At 40.4% G+C, this 22,101-nt stretch overlaps 1 protein-coding gene and 1 long non-coding RNA gene across 4 annotated transcripts in view; one reads left to right on the top strand and one right to left on the bottom strand.

Annotated features, from left to right (window-relative positions):
- Window positions 1–14,801, top strand: part of TBCK (TBC1 domain containing kinase) — a 128,554-nt gene extending 113,753 nt beyond the window's left edge. For all 3 annotated transcript variants that reach the window (XM_064417135.1, XM_064417136.1, XM_064417137.1), the window contains one exon: window positions 14,138–14,801. In XM_064417135.1, coding sequence (XP_064273205.1) covers window positions 14,138–14,248 — 111 coding nt within the window. In that variant the 3' untranslated portion in view covers window positions 14,249–14,801. The remainder of the gene's footprint in view (window positions 1–14,137) is intronic.
- Window positions 14,802–17,155: 2,354 nt separating this feature from the next.
- Window positions 17,156–22,080, bottom strand: LOC135298948 (uncharacterized). The gene is made up of 2 exons (XR_010360997.1): window positions 21,858–22,080; window positions 17,156–19,431 (listed from the first exon to the last, which is right to left on the bottom strand). It is a non-coding gene; the product is annotated as an uncharacterized LOC135298948 (long non-coding RNA).
- Window positions 22,081–22,101: the final 21 nt, after the last annotated feature.

The following is a 22,101-nucleotide window of genomic DNA, read 5'->3' as shown; positions in this document are numbered from 1 at the left end:
CCGTCAGTTGCAGGGACATGGACCAAAGATAGCCCAATTGGTCCCCATTGAAATGGCAAGATTTCGTTTCCCGTCCCGAAAGGAAATGAAATTTCCTTTCGGGACGGGAAACGAAATCTTGCGTCCCAGGAAAGAAAGGCTTCCAAAGGCTCGGGAAAGAGATACGATCAAATGAAATGCAACCGAAAAAAAACCCCTAAAAATCAGAATTTTCAGAGATTTAGTGACTACAAGGAAATGGTCTGGGAGGAAATGAGATGCAGCAGAAAAGACAGAAAGATGGCAAACCTAATCTGAGAGATACTGCAAAAGCAGGGCAAAATATCATGATGGAAGAGAAATCCCTGAGGGGAAACTATCAGACCCGTGGCGTGGATGCTGAAAAAAAAAAAAAAAAAAAATTTTTTTGCCCAAGTGAAAACCATCAAAAGTCATGGGGTGCCGTCAAGTGCAGGGACATGGACCAAAGATAGCCCAATTGGTCCCCATTGAAATGGCAAGATTTCGTTTCCCGTCCCGAAAGGAAATGAAATTTCCTTTCGGGACGGGAAACGAAATCTTGCGTCCCAGGAAAGAAAGGCTTCCAAAGGCTCTGGAAAGAGATACGATCAAATGAAATGCAACCGAAAAAAAACCCCTAAAAATCAGAATTTTCAGAGATTTAGTGACTACAAGGAAATGGTCTGGGAGGAAATGAGATGCAGCAGAAAAGACAGAAAGATGGCAAACCTAATCTGAGAGATACTGCAAAAGCAGGGGAAAATATCATGATGGAAGAGAAATCCCTGAGGGGAAACTATCAGACCCGTGGCGTGGATGCTGAAAAAAAAAAAAAAAAAAAATTTTTTTGCCCAAGTGAAAACCATCAAAAGTCATGGGGTGCCGTCAAGTGCAGGGACATGGACCAAAGATAGCCCAATTGGTCCCCATTGAAATGGCAAGATTTCGTTTCCCGTCCCGAAAGGAAATGAAATTTCCTTTCGGGACGGGAAACGAAATCTTGCGTCCCAGGAAAGAAAGGCTTCCAAAGGCTCTGGAAAGAGATACGATCAAATGAAATGCAACCGAAAAAAAACCCCTAAAAATCAGAATTTTCAGAGATTTAGTGACTAGAAGGAGATGGTCTGGGAGGAAATGAGATGCAGCAGAAAAGACAGAATGATGCCAAACCTAATCTGAGGGATACTGCAAAAGCAGGGGAAAATATCAAGGAGGAAGAGAAATCCCTGAGGGGAAACTATCAGACCCGTGGCGTGGATGCTGAAAAAAAAAAAAAAAAAAAATTTTTTTGCCCAAGTGAAAACCATCAAAAGTCATGGGGTGCCGTCAATTGCAGGGACATGGACCAAAGATAGCCCAATTGGTCCCCATTGAAATGGCAAGATTTCGTTTCCCGTCCCGAAAGGAAATGAAATTTCCTTTCGGGACGGGAAACGAAATCTTGCGTCCCAGGAAAGAAAGGCTTCCAAAGGCTCGGGAAAGAGATACGATCAAATGAAATGCAACCGAAAAAAAACCCCTAAAAATCAGAATTTTCAGAGATTTAGTGACTACAAGGAAATGGTCTGGGAGGAAATGAGATGCAGCAGAAAAGACAGAAAGATGGCAAACCTAATCTGAGAGATACTGCAAAAGCAGGGGAAAATATCATGATGGAAGAGAATACCCTGAGGGGAAACTATCAGACCCGAGGCGTGGATGCTGAAAAAAAAAAAAAAAAAAAATTTTTTTGCCCAAGTGAAAACCATCAAAAGTCATGGGGTGCCGTCAAGTGCAGGGACATGGACCAAAGATAGCCCAATTGGTCCCCATTGAAATGGCAAGATTTCGTTTCCCGTCCCGAAAGGAAATGAAATTTCCTTTCGGGACGGGAAACGAAATCTTGCGTCCCAGGAAAGAAAGGCTTCCAAAGGCTCTGCAAAGAGATATGATCAAATGAAATGCAACCGAAAAAAAACCCCTAAAAATCAGAATTTTCAGAGATTTAGTGACTACAAGGAAATGGTCTGGGAGGAAATGAGATGCAGCAGAAAAGACAGAAAGATGGCAAACCTAATCTGAGAGGTACTGCAAAAGCAGGGGAAAATATCATGATGGAAGAGAAATCCCTGAGGGGAAACTATCAGACCCGTGGCGTGGATGCTGAAAAAAAAAAAAAAAAAAAATTTTTTTGCCCAAGTGAAAACCATCAAAAGTCATGGGGTGCCGTCAAGTGCAGGGACATGGACCAAAGATAGCCCAATTGGTCCCCATTGAAATGGCAAGATTTCGTTTCCCGTCCCGAAAGGAAATGAAATTTCCTTTCGGGACGGGAAACGAAATCTTGCGTCCCAGGAAAGAAAGGCTTCCAAAGGCTCGGGAAAGAGATACGATCAAATGAAATGCAACCGAAAAAAAACCCCTAAAAATCAGAATTTTCAGAGATTTAGTGACTACAAGGAAATGGTCTGGGCGGAAATGAGATGCAGCAGAAAAGACAGAAAGATGGCAAACCTAACCTGAGAGATACTGCAAAAGCAGGGGAAAATATCATGATGGAAGAGAATACCCTGAGGGGAAACTATCAGACCCGAGGCGTGGATGCTGAAAAAAAAAAAAAAAAAAAATTTTTTTGCCCAAGTGAAAACCATCAAAAGTCATGGGGTGCCGTCAAGTGCAGGGACATGGACCAAAGATAGCCCAATTGGTCCCCATTGAAATGGCAAGATTTCGTTTCCCGTCCCGAAAGGAAATTTCATTTCCTTTCGGGACGGGAAACGAAATCTTGCGTCCCAGGAAAGAAAGGCTTCCAAAGGCTCTGGAAAGAGATACGATCAAATGAAATGAAACCGAAAAAAAACCCCTAAAAATCAGAATTTTCAGAGATTTAGTGACTACAAGGAAATGGTCTGGGAGGAAATGAGATGCAGCAGAAAAGACAGAAAGATGGCAAACCTAATCTGAGAGATACTGCAAAAGCAGGGCAAAATATCATGATGGAAGAGAAATCCCTGAGGGGAAACTATCAGACCCGTGGCGTGGATGCTGAAAAAAAAAAAAAAAAAAAATTTTTTTGCCCAAGTGAAAACCATCAAAAGTCATGGGGTGCCGTCAAGTGCAGGGACATGGACCAAAGATAGCCCAATTGGTCCCCATTGAAATGGCAAGATTTCGTTTCCCGTCCCGAAAGGAAATGAAATTTCCTTTCGGGACGGGAAACGAAATCTTGCATCCCAGGAAAGAAAGGCTTCCAAAGGCTCGGGAAAGAGATACGATCAAATGAAATGCAACCGAAAAAAAACCCCTAAAAATCAGAATTTTCAGAGATTTAGTGACTACAAGGAAATGGTCTGGGAGGAAATGAGATGCAGCACAAAAGACAGAAAGATGGCAAACCTAATCTGAGAGATACTGCAAAAGCAGGGGAAAATATCATGATGGAAGAGAAATCCCTGAGGGGAAACTATCAGACCCGTGGCGTGGATGCTGAAAAAAAAAAAAAAAAAAATTTTTTTGCCCAAGTGAAAACCATCAAAAGTCATGGGGTGCCGTCAAGTGCAGGGACATGGACCAAAGATAGCCCAATTGGTCCCCATTGAAATGGCAAGATTTCGTTTCCCGTCCCGAAAGGAAATGAAATTTCCTTTCGGGACGGGAAACGAAATCTTGCGTCCCAGGAAAGAAAGGCTTCCAAAGGCTCGGGAAAGAGATACGATCCAATGAAATGCAACCGAAAAAAAACCCCTAAAAATCAGAATTTTCAGAGATTTAGTGACTACAAGGAAATGGTCTGGGAGGAAATGAGATGCAGCAGAAAAGACAGAAAGATGGCAAACCTAATCTGAGAGATACTGCAAAAGCAGGGCAAAATATCATGATGGAAGAGAAATCCCTGAGGGGAAACTATCAGACCCGTGGCGTGGATGCTGAAAAAAAAAAAAAAAAAAAATTTTTTTGCCCAAGTGAAAACCATCAAAAGTCATGGGGTGCCGTCAAGTGCAGGGACATGGACCAAAGATAGCCCAATTGGTCCCCATTGAAATGGCAAGATTTCGTTTCCCGTCCCGAAAGGAAATGAAATTTCCTTTCGGGACGGGAAACGAAATCTTGCGTCCCAGGAAAGAAAGGCTTCCAAAGGCTCTGGAAAGAGATACGATCAAATGAAATGCAACCGAAAAAAAAACACTAAAAATCAGAATTTTCAGAGATTTAGTGACTACAAGGAGATGGTCTGGGAGGAAATGAGATGCAGCAGAAAAGACAGAATGATGCCAAACCTAATCTGAGGGATACTGCAAAAGCAGGGGAAAATATCAAGGAGGAAGAGAAATCCCTGAGGGGAAACTATCAGACCCGTGGCGTGGATGCTGAAAAAAAAAAAAAAAAAAAATTTTTTTGCCCAAGTGAAAACCATCAAAAGTCATGGGGTGCCGTCAAGTGCAGGGACATGGACCAAAGATAGCCCAATTGGTCCCCATTGAAATGGCAAGATTTCGTTTCCCGTCCCGAAAGGAAATGAAATTTCCTTTCGGGACGGGAAACGAAATCTTGCGTCCCAGGAAAGAAAGGCTTCCAAAGGCTCTGGAAAGAGATACGATCAAATGAAATGCAACCGAAAAAAAACCCCTAAAAATCAGAATTTTCAGAGATTTAGTGACTACAAGGAGATGGTCTGGGAGGAAATGAGATGCAGCAGAAAAGACAGAATGATGCCAAACCTAATCTGAGGGATACTGCAAAAGCAGGGGAAAATATCATGATGGAAGAGAAATCCCTGAGGGGAAACTATCAGACCCGTGGCGTGGATGCTGGGAAAAAAAAAAAAAAAAAAAAATTTTTGCCCAAGTGAAAACCATCAAAAGTCATGGGGTGCCGTCAAGTGCAGGGACATGGACCAAAGATAGCCCAATTGGTCCCCATTGAAATGGCAAGATTTCGTTTCCCGTCCCGAAAGGAAATGAAATTTCCTTTCGGGACGGGAAACGAAATCTTGCGTCCCAGGAAAGAAAGGCTTCCAAAGGCTCTGGAAAGAGATACGATCAAATGAAATGCAACCGAAAAAAAACCCCTAAAAATCAGAATTTTCAGAGATTTAGTGACTACAAGGAAATGGTCTGGGAGGAAATGAGATGCAGCAGAAAAGACAGAAAGATGGCAAACCTAATCTGAGAGATACTGCAAAAGCAGGGGAAAATATCATGATGGAAGAGAAATCCCTGAGGGGAAACTATCAGACCCGTGGCGTGGATGCTGAAAAAAAAAAAAAAAAAAAATTTTTTTGCCCAAGTGAAAACCATCAAAAGTCATGGGTTGTCGTCAAGTGCAGGGACATGGACCAAAGATAGCCCAATTGGTCCCCATTGAAATGGCAAGATTTCGTTTCCCGTCCCGAAAGGAAATGAAATTTCCTTTCGGGACGGGAAACGAAATCTTGCGTCCCAGGAAAGAATGGCTTCCAAAGGCTCTGGAAAGAGATACGATCAAATGAAATAAAACCGAAAAAAAACCCCTAAAAATCAGAATTTTCAGAGATTTAGTGACTACAAGGAAATGGTCTGGGCGGAAATGAGATGCAGCAGAAAAGACAGAAAGATGGCAAACCTAACCTGAGAGATACTGCAAAAGCAGGGGAAAATATCATGATGGAAGAGAATACCCTGAGGGGAAACTATCAGACCCGAGGCGTGGATGCTGAAAAAAAAAAAAAAAAAAAAATTTTTTTGCCCAAGTGAAAACCATCAAAAGTCATGGGGTGCCGTCAAGTGCAGGGACATGGACCAAAGATAGCCCAATTGGTCCCCATTGAAATGGCAAGATTTCGTTTCCCGTCCCGAAAGGAAATTTCATTTCCTTTCGGGACGGGAAACGAAATCTTGCGTCCCAGGAAAGAAAGGCTTCCAAAGGCTCTGGAAAGAGATACGATCAAATGAAATGAAACCGAAAAAAAACCCCTAAAAATCAGAATTTTCAGAGATTTAGTGACTACAAGGAAATGGTCTGGGAGGAAATGAGATGCAGCAGAAAAGACAGAAAGATGGCAAACCTAATCTGAGAGATACTGCAAAAGCAGGGCAAAATATCATGATGGAAGAGAAATCCCTGAGGGGAAACTATCAGACCCGTGGCGTGGATGCTGAAAAAAAAAAAAAAAAAAAATTTTTTTGCCCAAGTGAAAACCATCAAAAGTCATGGGGTGCCGTCAAGTGCAGGGACATGGACCAAAGATAGCCCAATTGGTCCCCATTGAAATGGCAAGATTTCGTTTCCCGTCCCGAAAGGAAATGAAATTTCCTTTCGGGACGGGAAACGAAATCTTGCGTCCCAGGAAAGAAAGGCTTCCAAAGGCTCTGGAAAGAGATACGATCAAATGAAATGCAACCGAAAAAAAACCCCTAAAAATCAGAATTTTCAGAGATTTAGTGACTACAAGGAAATGGTCTGGGAGGAAATGAGATGCAGCAGAAAAGACAGAAAGATGGCAAACCTAATCTGAGAGATACTGCAAAAGCAGGGCAAAATATCATGATGGAAGAGAAATCCCTGAGGGGAAACTATCAGACCCGTGGCGTGGATGCTGAAAAAAAAAAAAAAAAAAAATTTTTTTGCCCAAGTGAAAACCATCAAAAGTCATGGGGTGCCGTCAAGTGCAGGGACATGGACCAAAGATAGCCCAATTGGTCCCCATTGAAATGGCAAGATTTCGTTTCCCGTCCCGAAAGGAAATGAAATTTCCTTTCGGGACGGGAAACGAAATCTTGCGTCCCAGGAAAGAAAGGCTTCCAAAGGCTCTGGAAAGAGATACGATCAAATGAAATGCAACCGAAAAAAAACCCCTAAAAATCAGAATTTTCAGAGATTTAGTGACTACAAGGAAATGGTCTGGGAGGAAATGAGATGCAGCAGAAAAGACAGAAAGATGGCAAACCTAATCTGAGAGATACTGCAAAAGCAGGGGAAAATATCATGATGGAAGAGAAATCCCTGAGGGGAAACTATCAGACCCGTGGCGTGGATGCTGAAAAAAAAAAAAAAAAAAAATTTTTTTGCCCAAGTGAAAACCATCAAAAGTCATGGGGTGCCGTCAAGTGCAGGGACATGGACCAAAGATAGCCCAATTGGTCCCCATTGAAATGGCAAGATTTCGTTTCCCGTCCCGAAAGGAAATGAAATTTCCTTTCGGGACGGGAAACGAAATCTTGCGTCCCAGGAAAGAAAGGCTTCCAAAGGCTCTGGAAAGAGATACGATCAAATGAAATGCAACCGAAAAAAAAACACTAAAAATCAGAATTTTCAGAGATTTAGTGACTACAAGGAGATGGTCTGGGAGGAAATGAGATGCAGCAGAAAAGACAGAATGATGCCAAACCTAATCTGAGGGATACTGCAAAAGCAGGGGAAAATATCAAGGAGGAAGAGAAATCCCTGAGGGGAAACTATCAGACCCGTGGCGTGGATGCTGAAAAAAAAAAAAAAAAAAAATTTTTTTGCCCAAGTGAAAACCATCAAAAGTCATGGGGTGCCGTCAAGTGCAGGGACATGGACCAAAGATAGCCCAATTGGTCCCCATTGAAATGGCAAGATTTCGTTTCCCGTCCCGAAAGGAAATGAAATTTCCTTTCGGGACGGGAAACGAAATCTTGCGTCCCAGGAAAGAAAGGCTTCCAAAGGCTCTGGAAAGAGATACGATCAAATGAAATGCAACCGAAAAAAAACCCCTAAAAATCAGAATTTTCAGAGATTTAGTGACTACAAGGAAATGGTCTGGGAGGAAATGAGATGCAGCAGAAAAGACAGAATGATGCCAAACCTAATCTGAGGGATACTGCAAAAGCAGGGGAAAATATCATGATGGAAGAGAAATCCCTGAGGGGAAACTATCAGACCCGTGGCGTGGATGCTGGGAAAAAAAAAAAAAAAAAAAATTTTTGCCCAAGTGAAAACCATCAAAAGTCATGGGGTGCCGTCAAGTGCAGGGACATGGACCAAAGATAGCCCAATTGGTCCCCATTGAAATGGCAAGATTTCGTTTCCCGTCCCGAAAGGAAATTTCATTTCCTTTCGGGACGGGAAACGAAATCTTGCGTCCCAGGAAAGAAAGGCTTCCAAAGGCTCTGGAAAGAGATACGATCAAATGAAATGCAACCGAAAAAAACCCCCTAAAAATCAGAATTTTCAGAGATTTAGTGACTACAAGGAAATGGTCTGGGAGGAAATGAGATGCAGCAGAAAAGACAGAAAGATGGCAAACCTAATCTGAGAGATACTGCAAAAGCAGGGGAAAATATCATGATGGAAGAGAAATCCCTGAGGGGAAACTATCAGACCCGTGGCGTGGATGCTGAAAAAAAAAAAAAAAAAAATTTTTTTGCCCAAGTGAAAACCATCAAAAGTCATGGGGTGCCGTCAAGTGCAGGGACATGGACCAAAGATAGCCCAATTGGTCCCCATTGAAATGGCAAGATTTCGTTTCCCGTCCCGAAAGGAAATGAAATTTCCTTTCGGGACGGGAAACGAAATCTTGCGTCCCAGGAAAGAAAGGCTTCCAAAGGCTCGGGAAAGAGATACGATCAAATGAAATGCAACCGAAAAAAAACCCCTAAAAATCAGAATTTTCAGAGATTTAGTGACTACAAGGAAATGGTCTGGGAGGAAATGAGATGCAGCAGAAAAGACAGAAAGATGGCAAACCTAATCTGAGAGATACTGCAAAAGCAGGGCAAAATATCATGATGGAAGAGAAATCCCTGAGGGGAAACTATCAGACCCGTGGCGTGGATGCTGAAAAAAAAAAAAAAAAAAAATTTTTTTGCCCAAGTGAAAACCATCAAAAGTCATGGGGTGTCGTCAAGTGCAGGGACATGGACCAAAGATAGCCCAATTGGTCCCCATTGAAATGGCAAGATTTCGTTTCCCATCCCGAAAGGAAATGAAATTTCCTTTCGGGACGGGAAACGAAATCTTGCGTCCCAGGAAAGAAAGGCTTCCAAAGGCTCTGGAAAGAGATACGATCAAATGAAATGAAACCGAAAAAAAACCCCTAAAAATCAGAATTTTCAGAGATTTAGTGACTACAAGGAAATGGTCTGGGAGGAAATGAGATGCAGCAGAAAAGACAGAAAGATGGCAAACCTAATCTGAGAGATACTGCAAAAGCAGGCTAGAATATCAAGGAGGAAGAGAAATCCCTGAGGGGAAACTATCAGACCCGTGGCCTGGATGCTGGAAAAAAAAAAAAAAAAAAAATTTTTGCCCAAGTGAAAACCATCAAAAGTCATGGGGTGCCATCAAGTGCAGGGACATGGACCAAAGATAGCCCAATTGGTCCCCATTGAAATGGCCAGATTTCGTTTCCCGTCCCGAAAGGAAATGAAATTTCCTTTCGGGACGGGAAACGAAATCTTGCGTCCCAGGAAAGAAAGGCTTCCAAAGGCTCTGGAAAGAGATACGATCAAATGAAATGCAACCGAAAAAAAACCCCTAAAAATCAGAATTTTCAGAGATTTAGTGACTACAAGGAAATGGTCTGGGAGGAAATGAGATGCAGCAGAAAAGAGAGAACGATGCCAAACCTAATCTGAGAGATACTGCAAAAGCAGGGGAAAATATCAAGGAGGAAGAGAAATCCCTGAGGGGAAACTATCAGACCCGTGGCATGGACACTTACAAAATTTAGAAAATAAAAGAAATTGTGAGATTTTGTGACAACAAGAAAGTGGACTGGGATGATTTTATTTGCAGTGCAAAGGGTCAAAACTAGCCGGACTGATGTTGCAATGCAGGAGAAGAAATTAGGGAGCCAGACAGAACTTTGATGGGAGGATATGGGTCCAATGGCATATATACTGAAAAAAGTAAAATTTCACCCTAGTCAAAACCATCAAAATTCATGAGACTTCCCTCCCTTTAATTACAGCCTGTCACAGGAATGTCTGGGAAAGTGAATAATGTGTACGCAGCCGCCCTTGTGGCTGGCCCAAAGGGTGCTGGCAGTGGGGCTGCTCTCACTGTTGTGTTCTCACACTCTGCTCTAGACAGCCTGAAAACGTGACGTGCCTGGCAGGAGACATGCAGCACTTGAAACTGTGCTTTTGCTGCTTGGAACAGGCTAGTAGAAACATTTTGATAAATTCTCCAATGTGCAGATCATTAAGGTTCTTGATAGTACTTAAAGCAGCCGTCCTGTTGTACTATTTGTATTAAGAGCATTTATATTGAGAGCAGGGTAAAATGTTTAATATTTGCCCACATTTTGATCTGCATTTGCTGTGATCTTGTCTGTCTCTGAAAGCCTGACTTTTTGTATCTGCATGAAGAGTCTTAACTGACTACTTTCAAATGCAAATTGCAACTTTCTGGCTCAGTTATGTTCATCAAGAAGGTTGTTTTATGTGGAATTGCTGGATGCAATAATTAATAGAAGAATTGTGTTTCCAAAGTCTTCAGCAAAGTCATCATATAGTAGTCATTAAATAAGTTACTCACTTATTCATACTTTCAAATGCAATATTTGCTGTGAAAGCAGCAAGAAGAATTTCAATTTGGAAGTTCAGTTTAAGCATTAGATGCAACCAGGGAAAACACAGTAACTGGACATGGGAATCTCATGTTGAGGAAAGGCCACCTGAAGCAGAAAGTAAAAAGCTTAAAGTCTTGTAGTATCCCTTGAAGCCTTTCCTCAGGTAGGCACAACTCCCATTTCCCCCAACTAGTTTTCTTGTCTAAATGAAAGCAGAAGTATTACAGATGAGTGTGATCCATTGGTGGTGTGGGGAAAGACATATTTCAGAAGTTGTGTCAACACAAACATTTGATAAATTTGAGAAAGTTTAATAATATAATCAAGTACAGTTTATTTCTATTTACAGAAATACATTTCTGTATAATGGAATTTAATTTTAACTACCTTTATATGTTTCAATACATCTCTCTTTAAAATGCAGGTGCTTTACATGCTACCCATAGGCTTATCTCTTCACCGTGTTATTTGCAGTCTTAGCAACACCTTAGTAAATTGGATTATTTAGTAAACTACAAATTACATATTCAGGTGCCTGTTAGTAACCTTCTAGCTGACACATTCTGGTTGCATTTATGAAGGAAATAGAGCCCCTCTATGCATTCCAGGATGGCAGTTTCTGCTGTAGATAGTCTGGGGCATTCATTCAGAAGAGCACCTTGGGATTTTTTTGATGCATGAAATTTTGCTCTTTTTGGATCACTGATTTTTACTTTTTTCCAGCTTTTTAGGAAACATTAATTTTTTTAATCTTTGTTTCTTTGATTCAGGCTACTGATATTTGGTATAACTGAGAGTCAAACTGGGGTGAAAATCTATGTATTTATTTCAAATAGTCCTTCCTCTCATGCCCCTCCATCAATGCATACACCAGAAATAACACTCCCCTGTGTTTTGAAAATAGTGGCTTCATGGAGTGTATTTTGGCAAGGCAAGGTAGCAGGTGGTGTTGGAACATTTCAGACACATGGTGAACAAGTTCCTGTTCTTGTCTGCCACAGACAGGCTCCTCTGTCTGGGAGAGGGTGGCACAGACATGTGCAGAGGAACAGAACTATAAAAAGTCAAACCTTGAATAAGGAAGACTGCTGTGCCTGTAAGAGAATATTTCTAAGTCCATGCTTTACCAAAAGTTACTATTTCTACTTCCAGTGGAAAAAAGGGGAGAAGGCAGAAGGTAAAATAGGAATGCCTTTAATCAGCTCAAGTCCTCTTGCCTTGTGATTTAAACCTGTCTTTTATGCAGTGCCTGGGCAGATGTATGAGCAGAGCTCTTGGAGGCTGATATTGGGACTTGGATGGCAGCTCTCAGCTTATATCAGTGTGCCTCTCAGCCCCTGACTCACAGCTAATTCCCACAGTAGTGAGATACTGGTTGTAGCACATTTCCTGCTCATTGGTTTTTCCCTGGCTGAGTGTTCAGCTGCAATATTTTGAATTGTATTTGCAGCATTTCTCACTGAAACTAGACAGACAACAGCAAACAGTTCTGTGACAACTTAAAAAAAAAAAAAAGCTAATCTTATGGTATATCATCTTGTGCTTTCTGCCATCATTGCCCAGATTTTGCAGTGCTTTCTTCCCGGGGGCCCTGAAAGAAGCAACAAATTCCTCACTATAAGGTTTTAAAGGAACCTGGTCATATGCAGTGAAGAAAATTTATTTTTAGACATACCTTGGTTACTTAAGCAGTTCTAAAATACAGTGGGACACAAGCCTTAATGCTCAAATCCCAGGTACAAGGCATTTGTTTGGGTATTTTCTTTTTAGGTTATATTGAATGGTAATTATATTAGGGTTAGGACATTCAAAACACTTGGAGTAGAATTTACAGTTTATTATCAGCATTTAAAAATTATCAGTAGTCAGAGAGTAGAACACCTCTGTTGACACATGGGACATTGTGCTCAGGAAATAACGTGCTGCTTCCTGCCAGCCTGAAGGCTTGTTGCCATTTTTCATTTCTGCTGGCTCTGAGCAGCGCTGGTGTCTAAGTCACAGCACTGTCCATTAGTCACAGGTGGAGAGCACTGTGAGGTGACACATATGTCCATGTGAAGTAGAGATATCTGGTAGGAGTATTTCACTGGGAATATAAACTATTTTTGCAGTTCATGGTGTGCACAGCTGAGTGCTCTCTTTGTCTGTACTTTACTGCACACCGCATCTTTATGGACTGTGATTGTAGCAAGAGGTATTTGGGCTCTCCTTGTGATGTCTCTGTGCATATTACACACCCTATGCAGCCAAGAGCCTTTCCAAAAGCATAGCATTTACTTTGCTTATAAAAGCAGACATCCACATATGGTAGAAGTTTTCTGTCAGCTGCTGTGATTGCTTGATTGCAAGAATTTTTTTATTTGATTCTTTGACTCCTGTACTGAATAACCAAAACTGGTGGGGAAAGAGATGATTCAACTTTGAGTCTTTTCTAGACAACTACCTGAAACAAATTTAACAGCCAAAATGTTGACAGGTAATTGTGTAGTATATCTAGTTCTACCTCAGCAGTTATGCTGTAATAGGTAATTAGGAGGAAAATAAATTAATAAAGAAATCCCATGTATTGAGTTTGATTGGGGTGCTCAGAGCTGTTCTTGAGTTGGTAATTTAGTTGTTTGTGCGAAGTCAGAGACCTGGACATCACACTTGCACATGTTCTCAAATAGCATCATTAATTAGTTTAAAGAGTCAAAAAGGGAATTGTGAATGTTTTGCATAGCCCATTGGAAGTACTCAATGATTTTACAAATTGTACTGATTTGACAACCAGTTTTAAAGAAACAGTCTTCAAGACTCGGATGGCAGAGCAATCTCTCACAGCTACTGGAAATTAGGTAAAACTACTAGTTTCTCACTGATCAGTCCATTTTGGTGCTTGCTTTTAATGCATTGTAGTCAATATGTAGAAGGCAAGTTTGACACGTAATACAGAAAGTATTGCTTGAATTTTGGTATTCTGAAACATAATTTTGATTTAGTACTCATACTTATTTTGATATACAAAATATCTTTGTCAGTGCAATAATGTTTCACAGAGTTCCTGTGTGGAAAGTGGCAATTGCTGTGTTTGGTTTATGGTGGCATGAACTACTTGAGGACAGAGGCTTTCCATGGTGGGGGGATACCTGCTTGTACTATTGAACCTGCCTGTGGCACACTGGTGGGAGCAGGGGAGATTAGAGATGGTAGACCCCAAATTCATATCTGACATCTGTGAGATCAGGTCACATCAGACAAGTTTGACAGGTAAGCAAATGACTTTCCCCTCAAACTGTGATGCTTGTACACTTGGGAAGCTGCAGAAAAGAGCTGAGAGTTAGATTAATGCACAGAAAAATATTTGTTAGTTCATACTTTGAGAAAGGTTCCAGTGATTCCCCTGAGATTAAAAACATCCTTTTAGAATAAGGTAAAAACCTGCCTAAGCAGAGATAAAGTTCATTGTTATTAGTGTGACACTTTCAGGTTTTAACTTTCAGCTGTTTTAACACACTGATCTGGATTCCTGTGCTGGGCTTGTTGGTGCAAAAAAATAACTTCCTAGGGTCTCATATTTTTTGTTTAATTTCTCTTACATAAGAAAGTTATTGTCACCTAATGACTATGATATGCAGTGGGCTAATGATCTGTCTCTTTCAGTTTGCAGCTCATCTAGTGAAAAACAAGTACCCAAGGGTCTGCATCCTTGATGGAGGAATCAACAAGATCAAGCCAACTGGTCTCCTCACTGTTCCCTCTCCACAAATCTAAGTGACTGAAACGTTCAGGACAATCTGGCTCAAGAAGAAGGTCCTACCTACAACACAGATATCCTGAACCTAAAGGGCATTATGGCATCTTCACAAGCTATCCTGGTGATCAGTGTCTTATCCTGCAGCTGTGGAGCCCAGGAGTTTTGTGTTTGTTCTTTAATATAGGTCTTTGATTGGAATTGATCAAAACTGAACCTCTGAGCTTTCCAATAAACCTGTTTCAGCACTGATGCAGTGCAGAAGTGCTTGGACAAGTCTGAACACAGAGGGAGGAACTTACCTGGCTTTTGGTGTCTTATATTTCTGTGGAACAAAATTAACTGGCACTTGATGGCTCTAAGGTGCATTTAGATTATTTGAGAAAGTATTTTACTGTGAATATTGAAAGTAGCAAAATGAAACTGTACCATGTATATTGTGTTCCCTAAGTGGTTCCCTAATATTTGAAAAGTAATTGCTGTATCTTCTGACTTGCTTTATTTCTGAAGAAAGTGGTTTTTTTTCATCCAGTTTGGAAATAAAGATGTGTCCCGAATTGAAAGTCACTGTAAGAGCACCTGCTGATTCAATCCAAAATCTATCACAAGATGGAAAATTTCTTCTAGTTTCTGGTGAATTTAACAATCTATTTCTATAATCATATCAAATCTAACAATTTCTGGAACAATTACAGCTACCAGAAAGGTGGGCTTTCAACAATACTGTGTCTTAAGAGTATAAATCATTTATTCCTAAAATAATAGTGTGCTTCCATTTTAGCATCTCATGCCTTGGAAGGAAACATTGCAATTTTAATTTTCATGTGAAAACATTCTAGAATTATCACTCTTGTATGAATTGGAAGTTGAGAGTTTTCTTTGGCCCTCTCCTCTTTCAGCTAGTGGTGTCAATTTTCTTGGGGATTTTTTAGGTCCTTGAACATGAACTTGAGCACTGACAGACTGGGACAGCAGCCTGCTTTTGAACTGGACTGCATGCAGGTGCTGCAGATGAGTGAAAGCAGGCTCCCACAAAGGGCATAGGTTGCTGTGCAGTAAAGATGTGGGAATCACTTTGCAGTAAGAAGCGAAAAGCATTTAAAGCACCAACAGAAACAGGAATTGGCATATCTCTTGCTGAGAAGCTAAAAATAAACTTGATTCGGACAACTACCACCTTTCAAGAGATGTGGGGAAAAGAAACCCCAGCACTCTATTCCTTCCGCTCAAAATCCCATGTTAGGTTTGCTGTCTTGTCAGGTCTATTATTCTAAAAATAATGCTGGAGATGGGAGGAAGGCTAGGAAAATAAAATAATCTGTCTTCAAGAATGCTCCTTGAAAACATTACATTTAATCCAGGAAAAGTAGTTATGATAATGTAAAACTGTCAGTATGGCACAGAAATTAAATGGGAGTGTGGAAGAATGTGTTTTAGAAGACAAGAAAGTGTTAGATTTAGCTTTTTACATTTTTAAAGCTGGGAAAAACTGATGCAACATGAGGCTTAATAATCACTGAAGTGTGAGGATTAAAGTGTATTTTGTAAAATTAACAAAATGACACCAAAGACCTGTTCACCTGGTTGCAATCACATACCACCTTGCATTGTGAATTTGACACCCTGCTCTTTTATTAGAGCATCATCTGAAACATGGCAGTTTCCACAATACAAGCTCACTGTAGGGTAATGAGGATTTGCTCTGGAGATGGGATTATTGTATGCCTTATTTGAGGATTTTATATCAGGAATAGGGAATAGTTTTAATGTGGCAAACAGAACATTGCAGCAGCTAACTATTTTGTTTTTCTTCTGTCACAGCAGGTTTCCAAAACTGAGAAGTCTAAGAGAGAGGTGGGCAGTGAAAGGCTGGGAACAGTTTCTGTAAATCACAGGCAACCTGATCACTTGTTCTGTGGAGTTTTTTAGTGTTGGTGGTTGTGCATTTAGGGGTTTGTGGTTTTGGGAGGGGGTTTTTGAACTGAAACTGTGGAAGATAAGACTTTGTGAGAGGTGCTGAAAGAGGAAGTCTTCATTGTCTTGGTGGGGCAAACAGAAGGTTTTCTTGAGCTTTTTAAAGATTTCTGGAGGCTGAGTTTTCCAAACACATGTATTTCTAGAAGCATGGTTTGTCCAGCTGTACCATTCTCTGGTTTAGACTGCAATTGGATGCCATAACAATTTAATAGGAGAAAAAAAATATATTCATGTTCCATGTTGGTGTCTTCTGCTGCTAACATAAAAATATCCTAACTAAATATTTCCCACTGTTGGGCCTGGAAAATGCAGCCTCTCTTAGTCTGTTTTTTCCTACCATTTTAAAAACATCCTGAATCTGCCCCAGCCACCTGGGCCTATAGCTTCCTGCCAGAACAGCCATATTCCCAGAGGGTACCCATGTGGGCTTCTAAAAAATGCAAAAGAATTAATTTTCTTTGGCAGCCTTAGACCTGTTGATCATTGCAGACTATGGAACAATTGCTGCTGACACTGGAGTGTCCTTCTTCAGACAGCATACAGTCCTTTGAGCTTTTTATTGCAGTTTGCATCTAAGTTCCTTGGGATTTATTTTGTTTCTACAAGTGGATATTTGTCCTGTTCGGTTCACTTCTTTTGTAGCAAAGTCTAAAACTGTTTATTCTTATCCTAGAAACCTCCCTTCCTGCACCCATTTTTTTTCCCTTTGTCATCCTGGTTTCTCCTAGGTGCCTGGGTTCTCTGTGACCAGGTGTCCTGGGTTGACTCTATGATGCTTTTATCCCCAGTCGTCTTGTTCTGTTTATACTGAATAAAGGGTACCTTCCCAGTTCAGGATAGGAACAACTCACAATGCAGCAGAAAGGAGGGAAGTTACAGTGTTTGCTCCACTCTAACTTTCACTAATCTGGTTAGTTTGAGATATTTCTGGTTTGTTGATTTTTGGGGAGGTTTTGTTGGTTTTTGTGATGTTCTGTTGTTATCTCAATTTAGCATAGGTCTTCCAAATTCTGTTCTTCCCACTGGTAGTCTTTTTTGGCAGAGTGTTCTGGTAGACTCTTCCTGGTATATCTGAACTAGAAGCAGTAACCATAGCAGGTGGGCAGATGCTGATACGTATTCTTTTGTTTAGATAATTTCTTTTTCTGATTTCCAAGATGATCTCTAGAACTGCTAAGGGCTAAATAATTTGTCAGAGTGGGTGAGAGTGAAATTTTCTTCCTTTTTCCCAGTTTAATCTGTCCTTAGGCTTACTGACAAGACCACTGCAATTCAGTGTGTTGCCTGGGCCTTTGTGCATTCATGATCTGTGTAGGCATCACAAAGTAGTGTGATCTTATTTCTGTGACCTTCTGGACATCAGTATCTACACTTCCTGTGATATTTTGGCCAGATAAGGAAGATGTTTATTAGAGTATCTCTTAGCTGGACTTCAGAGCTGCACCACACAAAACTCAATAAAACAAAAAAACCCAAATGACATGACTTAGTTCTTCAGGAGCTGCATCACTGATGTTGCTTCTGAAGGAGGTACTGTGAGAGCCTCTTAGTTCTGTGGCCTGAGACATATTTGCTCCTCTTATTTACAGGGTGTAAATGTTGTACAGAATATCACTTTTCAAGATTTAATTTCTGTTTGTGCTTTTAGTAGCTTATCAGGTTCCTTCAGTTAATATAAAAAATTAGGCATGTCTTTATTTAGCTTTCACAGTGTTCAGATTGAGTTACTAAGAGGCCTGGGAATTGTGTGGGACTGAGTAAATCCTTTTAATCTCCCATTTCTTTTATCTTTTCTTTGCTGATGAGTCAGACTGGCCTCTCCCATTGTTACATTAGAAACTTTATTGTCATCAGTCTTATCTTGCTATTTTTAATTCTTTTTGTTTGGCCTAGCTTGTGAAAATTGACTGAAAGAAATGTTATTCTTCCCAAAAGTGTTTATTTCCAGGAGAAGTAATGAAACTTGATCTATGCTGACTTAGCTAACGTCAGATTTGTATATTTGACTAGAAAAATTACAGATTTTCCTTTATCTTTGAATCCTAAGTTATAATGCTGGTATTGTCAATCTTTTAGGTTTCCAGACTTAGTAGAAAGCTGATGCCAGAAACTGCAGGCTTGTTTGGAACTTGTGTTTCATTTACTTTTCAAGTAACCATGAAGGTTTAAGTTTGCCATTGGTAGTGTCTTTTAAATAATAGCCCCAAAATACCTGTTGGACAACAGTCTCTGTTCTATGACAACAGAGTCTGTATTGTTTTTATTTAGGTTTTAAAATTCTTATTGTACTGCCATAAGCATTTGTGATTGAAGATAATTCAGTTTTGTTGTATGTTTCTCATTATATCAGCATTTAATAAACCAGTGTTATACAGAAGTTAAAGAAACTTTAAAAACATAGAATCAGTAGAGTGCTATCATCTCTAAATCAATTTGTAAGTATTTTTTGTAAAGCCTTTTCCCAAAATTTGTTTAACCTTAATGTAAATCCATTTTCAGATTAATCTCTAATAGTGGTCTTGCATGTAAAGGTAGAGAGACCCCAGTGCAAGCACTCCTGTAATTCATTGATTCATTCCTTCCCTGGTGCTAGGTCCTTACGTTCTTTAGGAGCAGGGACACCAGGTTTCCAGACACAGTAATCTGTCTGAAAGAGCAGATACAGTAAAGTGATGTGGTGATCATTGGATTCAATGGGAACAGTCCAGGGAGAAGTTGCAGATTCCTGGTTTAATTAAATATTTCCTAACTGAAGCAGGATTAAATGTCTCCTCTTTGTCTGTCTAGAATTATCTGTCATTATCTCATTTTAGAGAGAAATAGTGTCTGGTGGTATCAACTTTTTTCAGCTGAGCCAGCCAAAAAGAGTAAAACTTAGAGTACAGAACAGGTAGCTGTAATAATTATGGGGTGACATTGTTAACTTGGTTTGACTTGGTTCAGTTGCTACACTAAATGTGGGGTTTTTTCTCAAGTCCTTTAAAATTTGAATGAGCTAATTTCTCTGATTTTACCTTTGCTGTAAAGCTGTCATTTCGAACAACATTGTTTCTCCAGCCTCAAAGAAAAAGGTGGCATTCCATGTAGGATGTTGCCCTCAAGAGAGGAACTTGCTGGCTTTCAAGTTTTGCATGTCCTCAGTGTGGAGCCAGTTCAGTGGCAGCTCTTCAGCTACTGGAATGCCCATACTCCAGGTCTGGAGAGATCCCCCATGGACAATAAGAACCTGGAGGAAGCAACATGGAGAACTTACTTAAGTATAAAACTTTATGGGTATATGTGTAGCTACAATATATGTATGAATATGATATAGTTAGCAAACAGCTTACTTTAAATTGACAAGATTGTTAAACACTGCCAGCTCTTTTTGGAGAATACTCTGAACTTATTTAGAATAGCTCAAAGAATTAACATTTCTCCTTTGTAGCAATTGTATAGGTGTGCAGTGCACGCATATACACGTTAAGCCAAGGGCTTTACTAAACCAGGTAAGTCCTCTTGTCACTTCAGAGACAAATTTTCCTATTACTTTTCAAGGGGAAGCCAACAAAATTGGCAGTTAGAACCCAGTGCTGTTGCAATATGCCTGAACTCAGTTGTTCTAATTACTTCTTTTGAAATGTTTTGTGGCTCTTGGTCCTATATGTGTGAATGTACTCTTACCCTACATTTCTTATTAAAGGCCTAAACATAAACCATTATTTACCTGGGCTTCTTTGCTGTCATCCTGCCTGATAGTGCTTTTACTGTGCACTTTACAGGCTCTCCTTCTCTCCTTTCAGAATTTCATTCAGCTTTTCATAGGGCCTTGCTTTAGCTCATCTTCCCTATTGGAAAGATGTGATGAGTTTTCTTTCTCAAAAGAGTTTTTCAATGCACTCATTGTGTTTACTGTTCCTGGAAGCTACTTGTTCCTTACTAGCAAATGCCTGAAACCACTGACATTGTAATCCTGGGCTTGTAAGGAAATGAGATTGCTGCACAGTGGATGGAAGGGAGGGAGTAGTGGAAAGTTTCTCAGTGCCTCCCTTGGAAAGGCATCCCTCCTGTGATGAATCACTGAGAGAAGTCTTCATGGTGATAGATGTGAACCAGTGGGGGCAGCAGGACAGAGTTGAAGGCATCAGAGAGTTATTCTCTAATCACTCTTTCCTGGCAAGGTAGAATAATTGACACATAGAGCTCGTGCTTCAAACTGCAGCCTGTTGCTCACTGCTCATTACAGGAGCACCAATCCCTCATGGACTGGGGCTGCTCTTGGGTGAGCACCTCCTGAGACTCTGTCATGAACTGTCACCTCCTCTTCTGGCAAGGACAAGGTGCTTGCCTTTTTTATTTTTTTTTTCTTTTTCTCTTTTTTTCTTTTTTTCATTTCTTCTCTTTTTTTATTTTTCTCCTTTTTTTTTTCTTTTATTTTTTGGGGGTTTTTTGTTTTGGTTTGGTTTTTTTTTCTTTTTGTTTTTTAAGTAGTGGGAACAGACAGGCAGTGGAAAAAATTCAAGCAGCTCTATTGTATGCACTGCACATAAAAGTTGTGCAATAAATGGTCACGGTAGCAGTAATCCGAACACATGGGTATTGGGGATCTCCACTCTGCACCTGTTCCCTTGCTGCAGTGCTGTGTTGTCCTGTTGCAGAGCCTCACCTGTTCACAGTTTACAACATCTTTATAGATTAGTACAGCATTGGGCTTTTGCAGTTTTGTATAGAATCATCAGACTTGTGTGTGTGCCACGAGGTGTTAACCAGGTTAAGTAAGACAGCTTCTTGTAACTCCTGGCCAGTTTTTAGAAGCCTTCAATTACTTACAAAGAGGTCTTGCAAAAATCTGAACACTTTGTTAAATGTCCAGATGGGACCCAAGTTCCTGAAAACGAGACCTCCACAGTCAGTGCTGAACATTTGAAAATCTGAACTTGAGTTTGGAAAATTTGTCCTCAAAAGGGTCAGGATTTACATACACTGTCTGTGAATGGTTTCAGTGGGAAATGCTGGCAGAGCCGTCTCTGTTGTTAACTTGTTTTGCAGACCACCCATTCTGCCTGTGCAATAGAACAAGCCTAAATGAGGCATTCATTGATGGCATTTGTCCTTACTGATCTCATTTAGCTGATTAAAAGAAAAAAAATTTCTCCTGTACCTGTTTTCCTTGTGAAATCTTAGACTGACTACAAAATCCTCTTTAAATCTCTGCTGACCCTGTTTCAGATTTCATTTTCAGGCGAGTGCTTTTTCATAAGAAGCCTTAAGAAGTTCAAATATTAGCAGGCATGAGGATTGTTTTCTACACTGTTTTAGTGATTCAGCAAGTTACAAAGATGATCAGAGGCACCTTCAGGTTGAAGATAATGTCATGACTCCTTACTTTAAGTTAGATGTTGGCTTAAGTTCCTTAAATGCTGTATTCTGATCTGGCTAGAAACAATTAGCAGGGATGAGCAAAACTTAAGCTTTCCCAGAATCCACTCAAAGACCTGAGGGATTTCAGCTACATTGGTTTTTTTATTAAGCCAAAAGTAAAAACACCTCCTATAGCCAGAGAGCCTTAATCACACTAAGGAATATTAGTTAGAAGAATAATAATGATGGTACTTCAAGGGAAAGAGGAGGGGGTAGAAATAATCAAAACCAAAATGGAGAAAGGCCACCCACCAAAGACATGTTGAAGGGATGTAAGCAGCCTGAGAGCAGACACACCAGTCCTGGAACTTCTCCTTAAGTAGCACATCCCATTTGCCAGCAGTTACTGTCAGAGGTTGGAGGAGCCTTTCTTCCCTGTAGTGTTGAAGCTGCAGACTACAATTAGGTGATGTTTTGTTTCAGGGACCTCCTCTAGGGGAGGTACTGCTTGTGTAAAGGCTGCTTTTTCTCAGATTTAGAAATGGTGTATCTTCCA

This window comes from Passer domesticus, chromosome 4 (assembly GCF_036417665.1).
Source record: "Passer domesticus isolate bPasDom1 chromosome 4, bPasDom1.hap1, whole genome shotgun sequence".
Taxonomy (NCBI): Eukaryota; Metazoa; Chordata; class Aves; order Passeriformes; family Passeridae; genus Passer; species Passer domesticus.
This window is presented reverse-complemented; position numbering and strand designations above follow the sequence as displayed.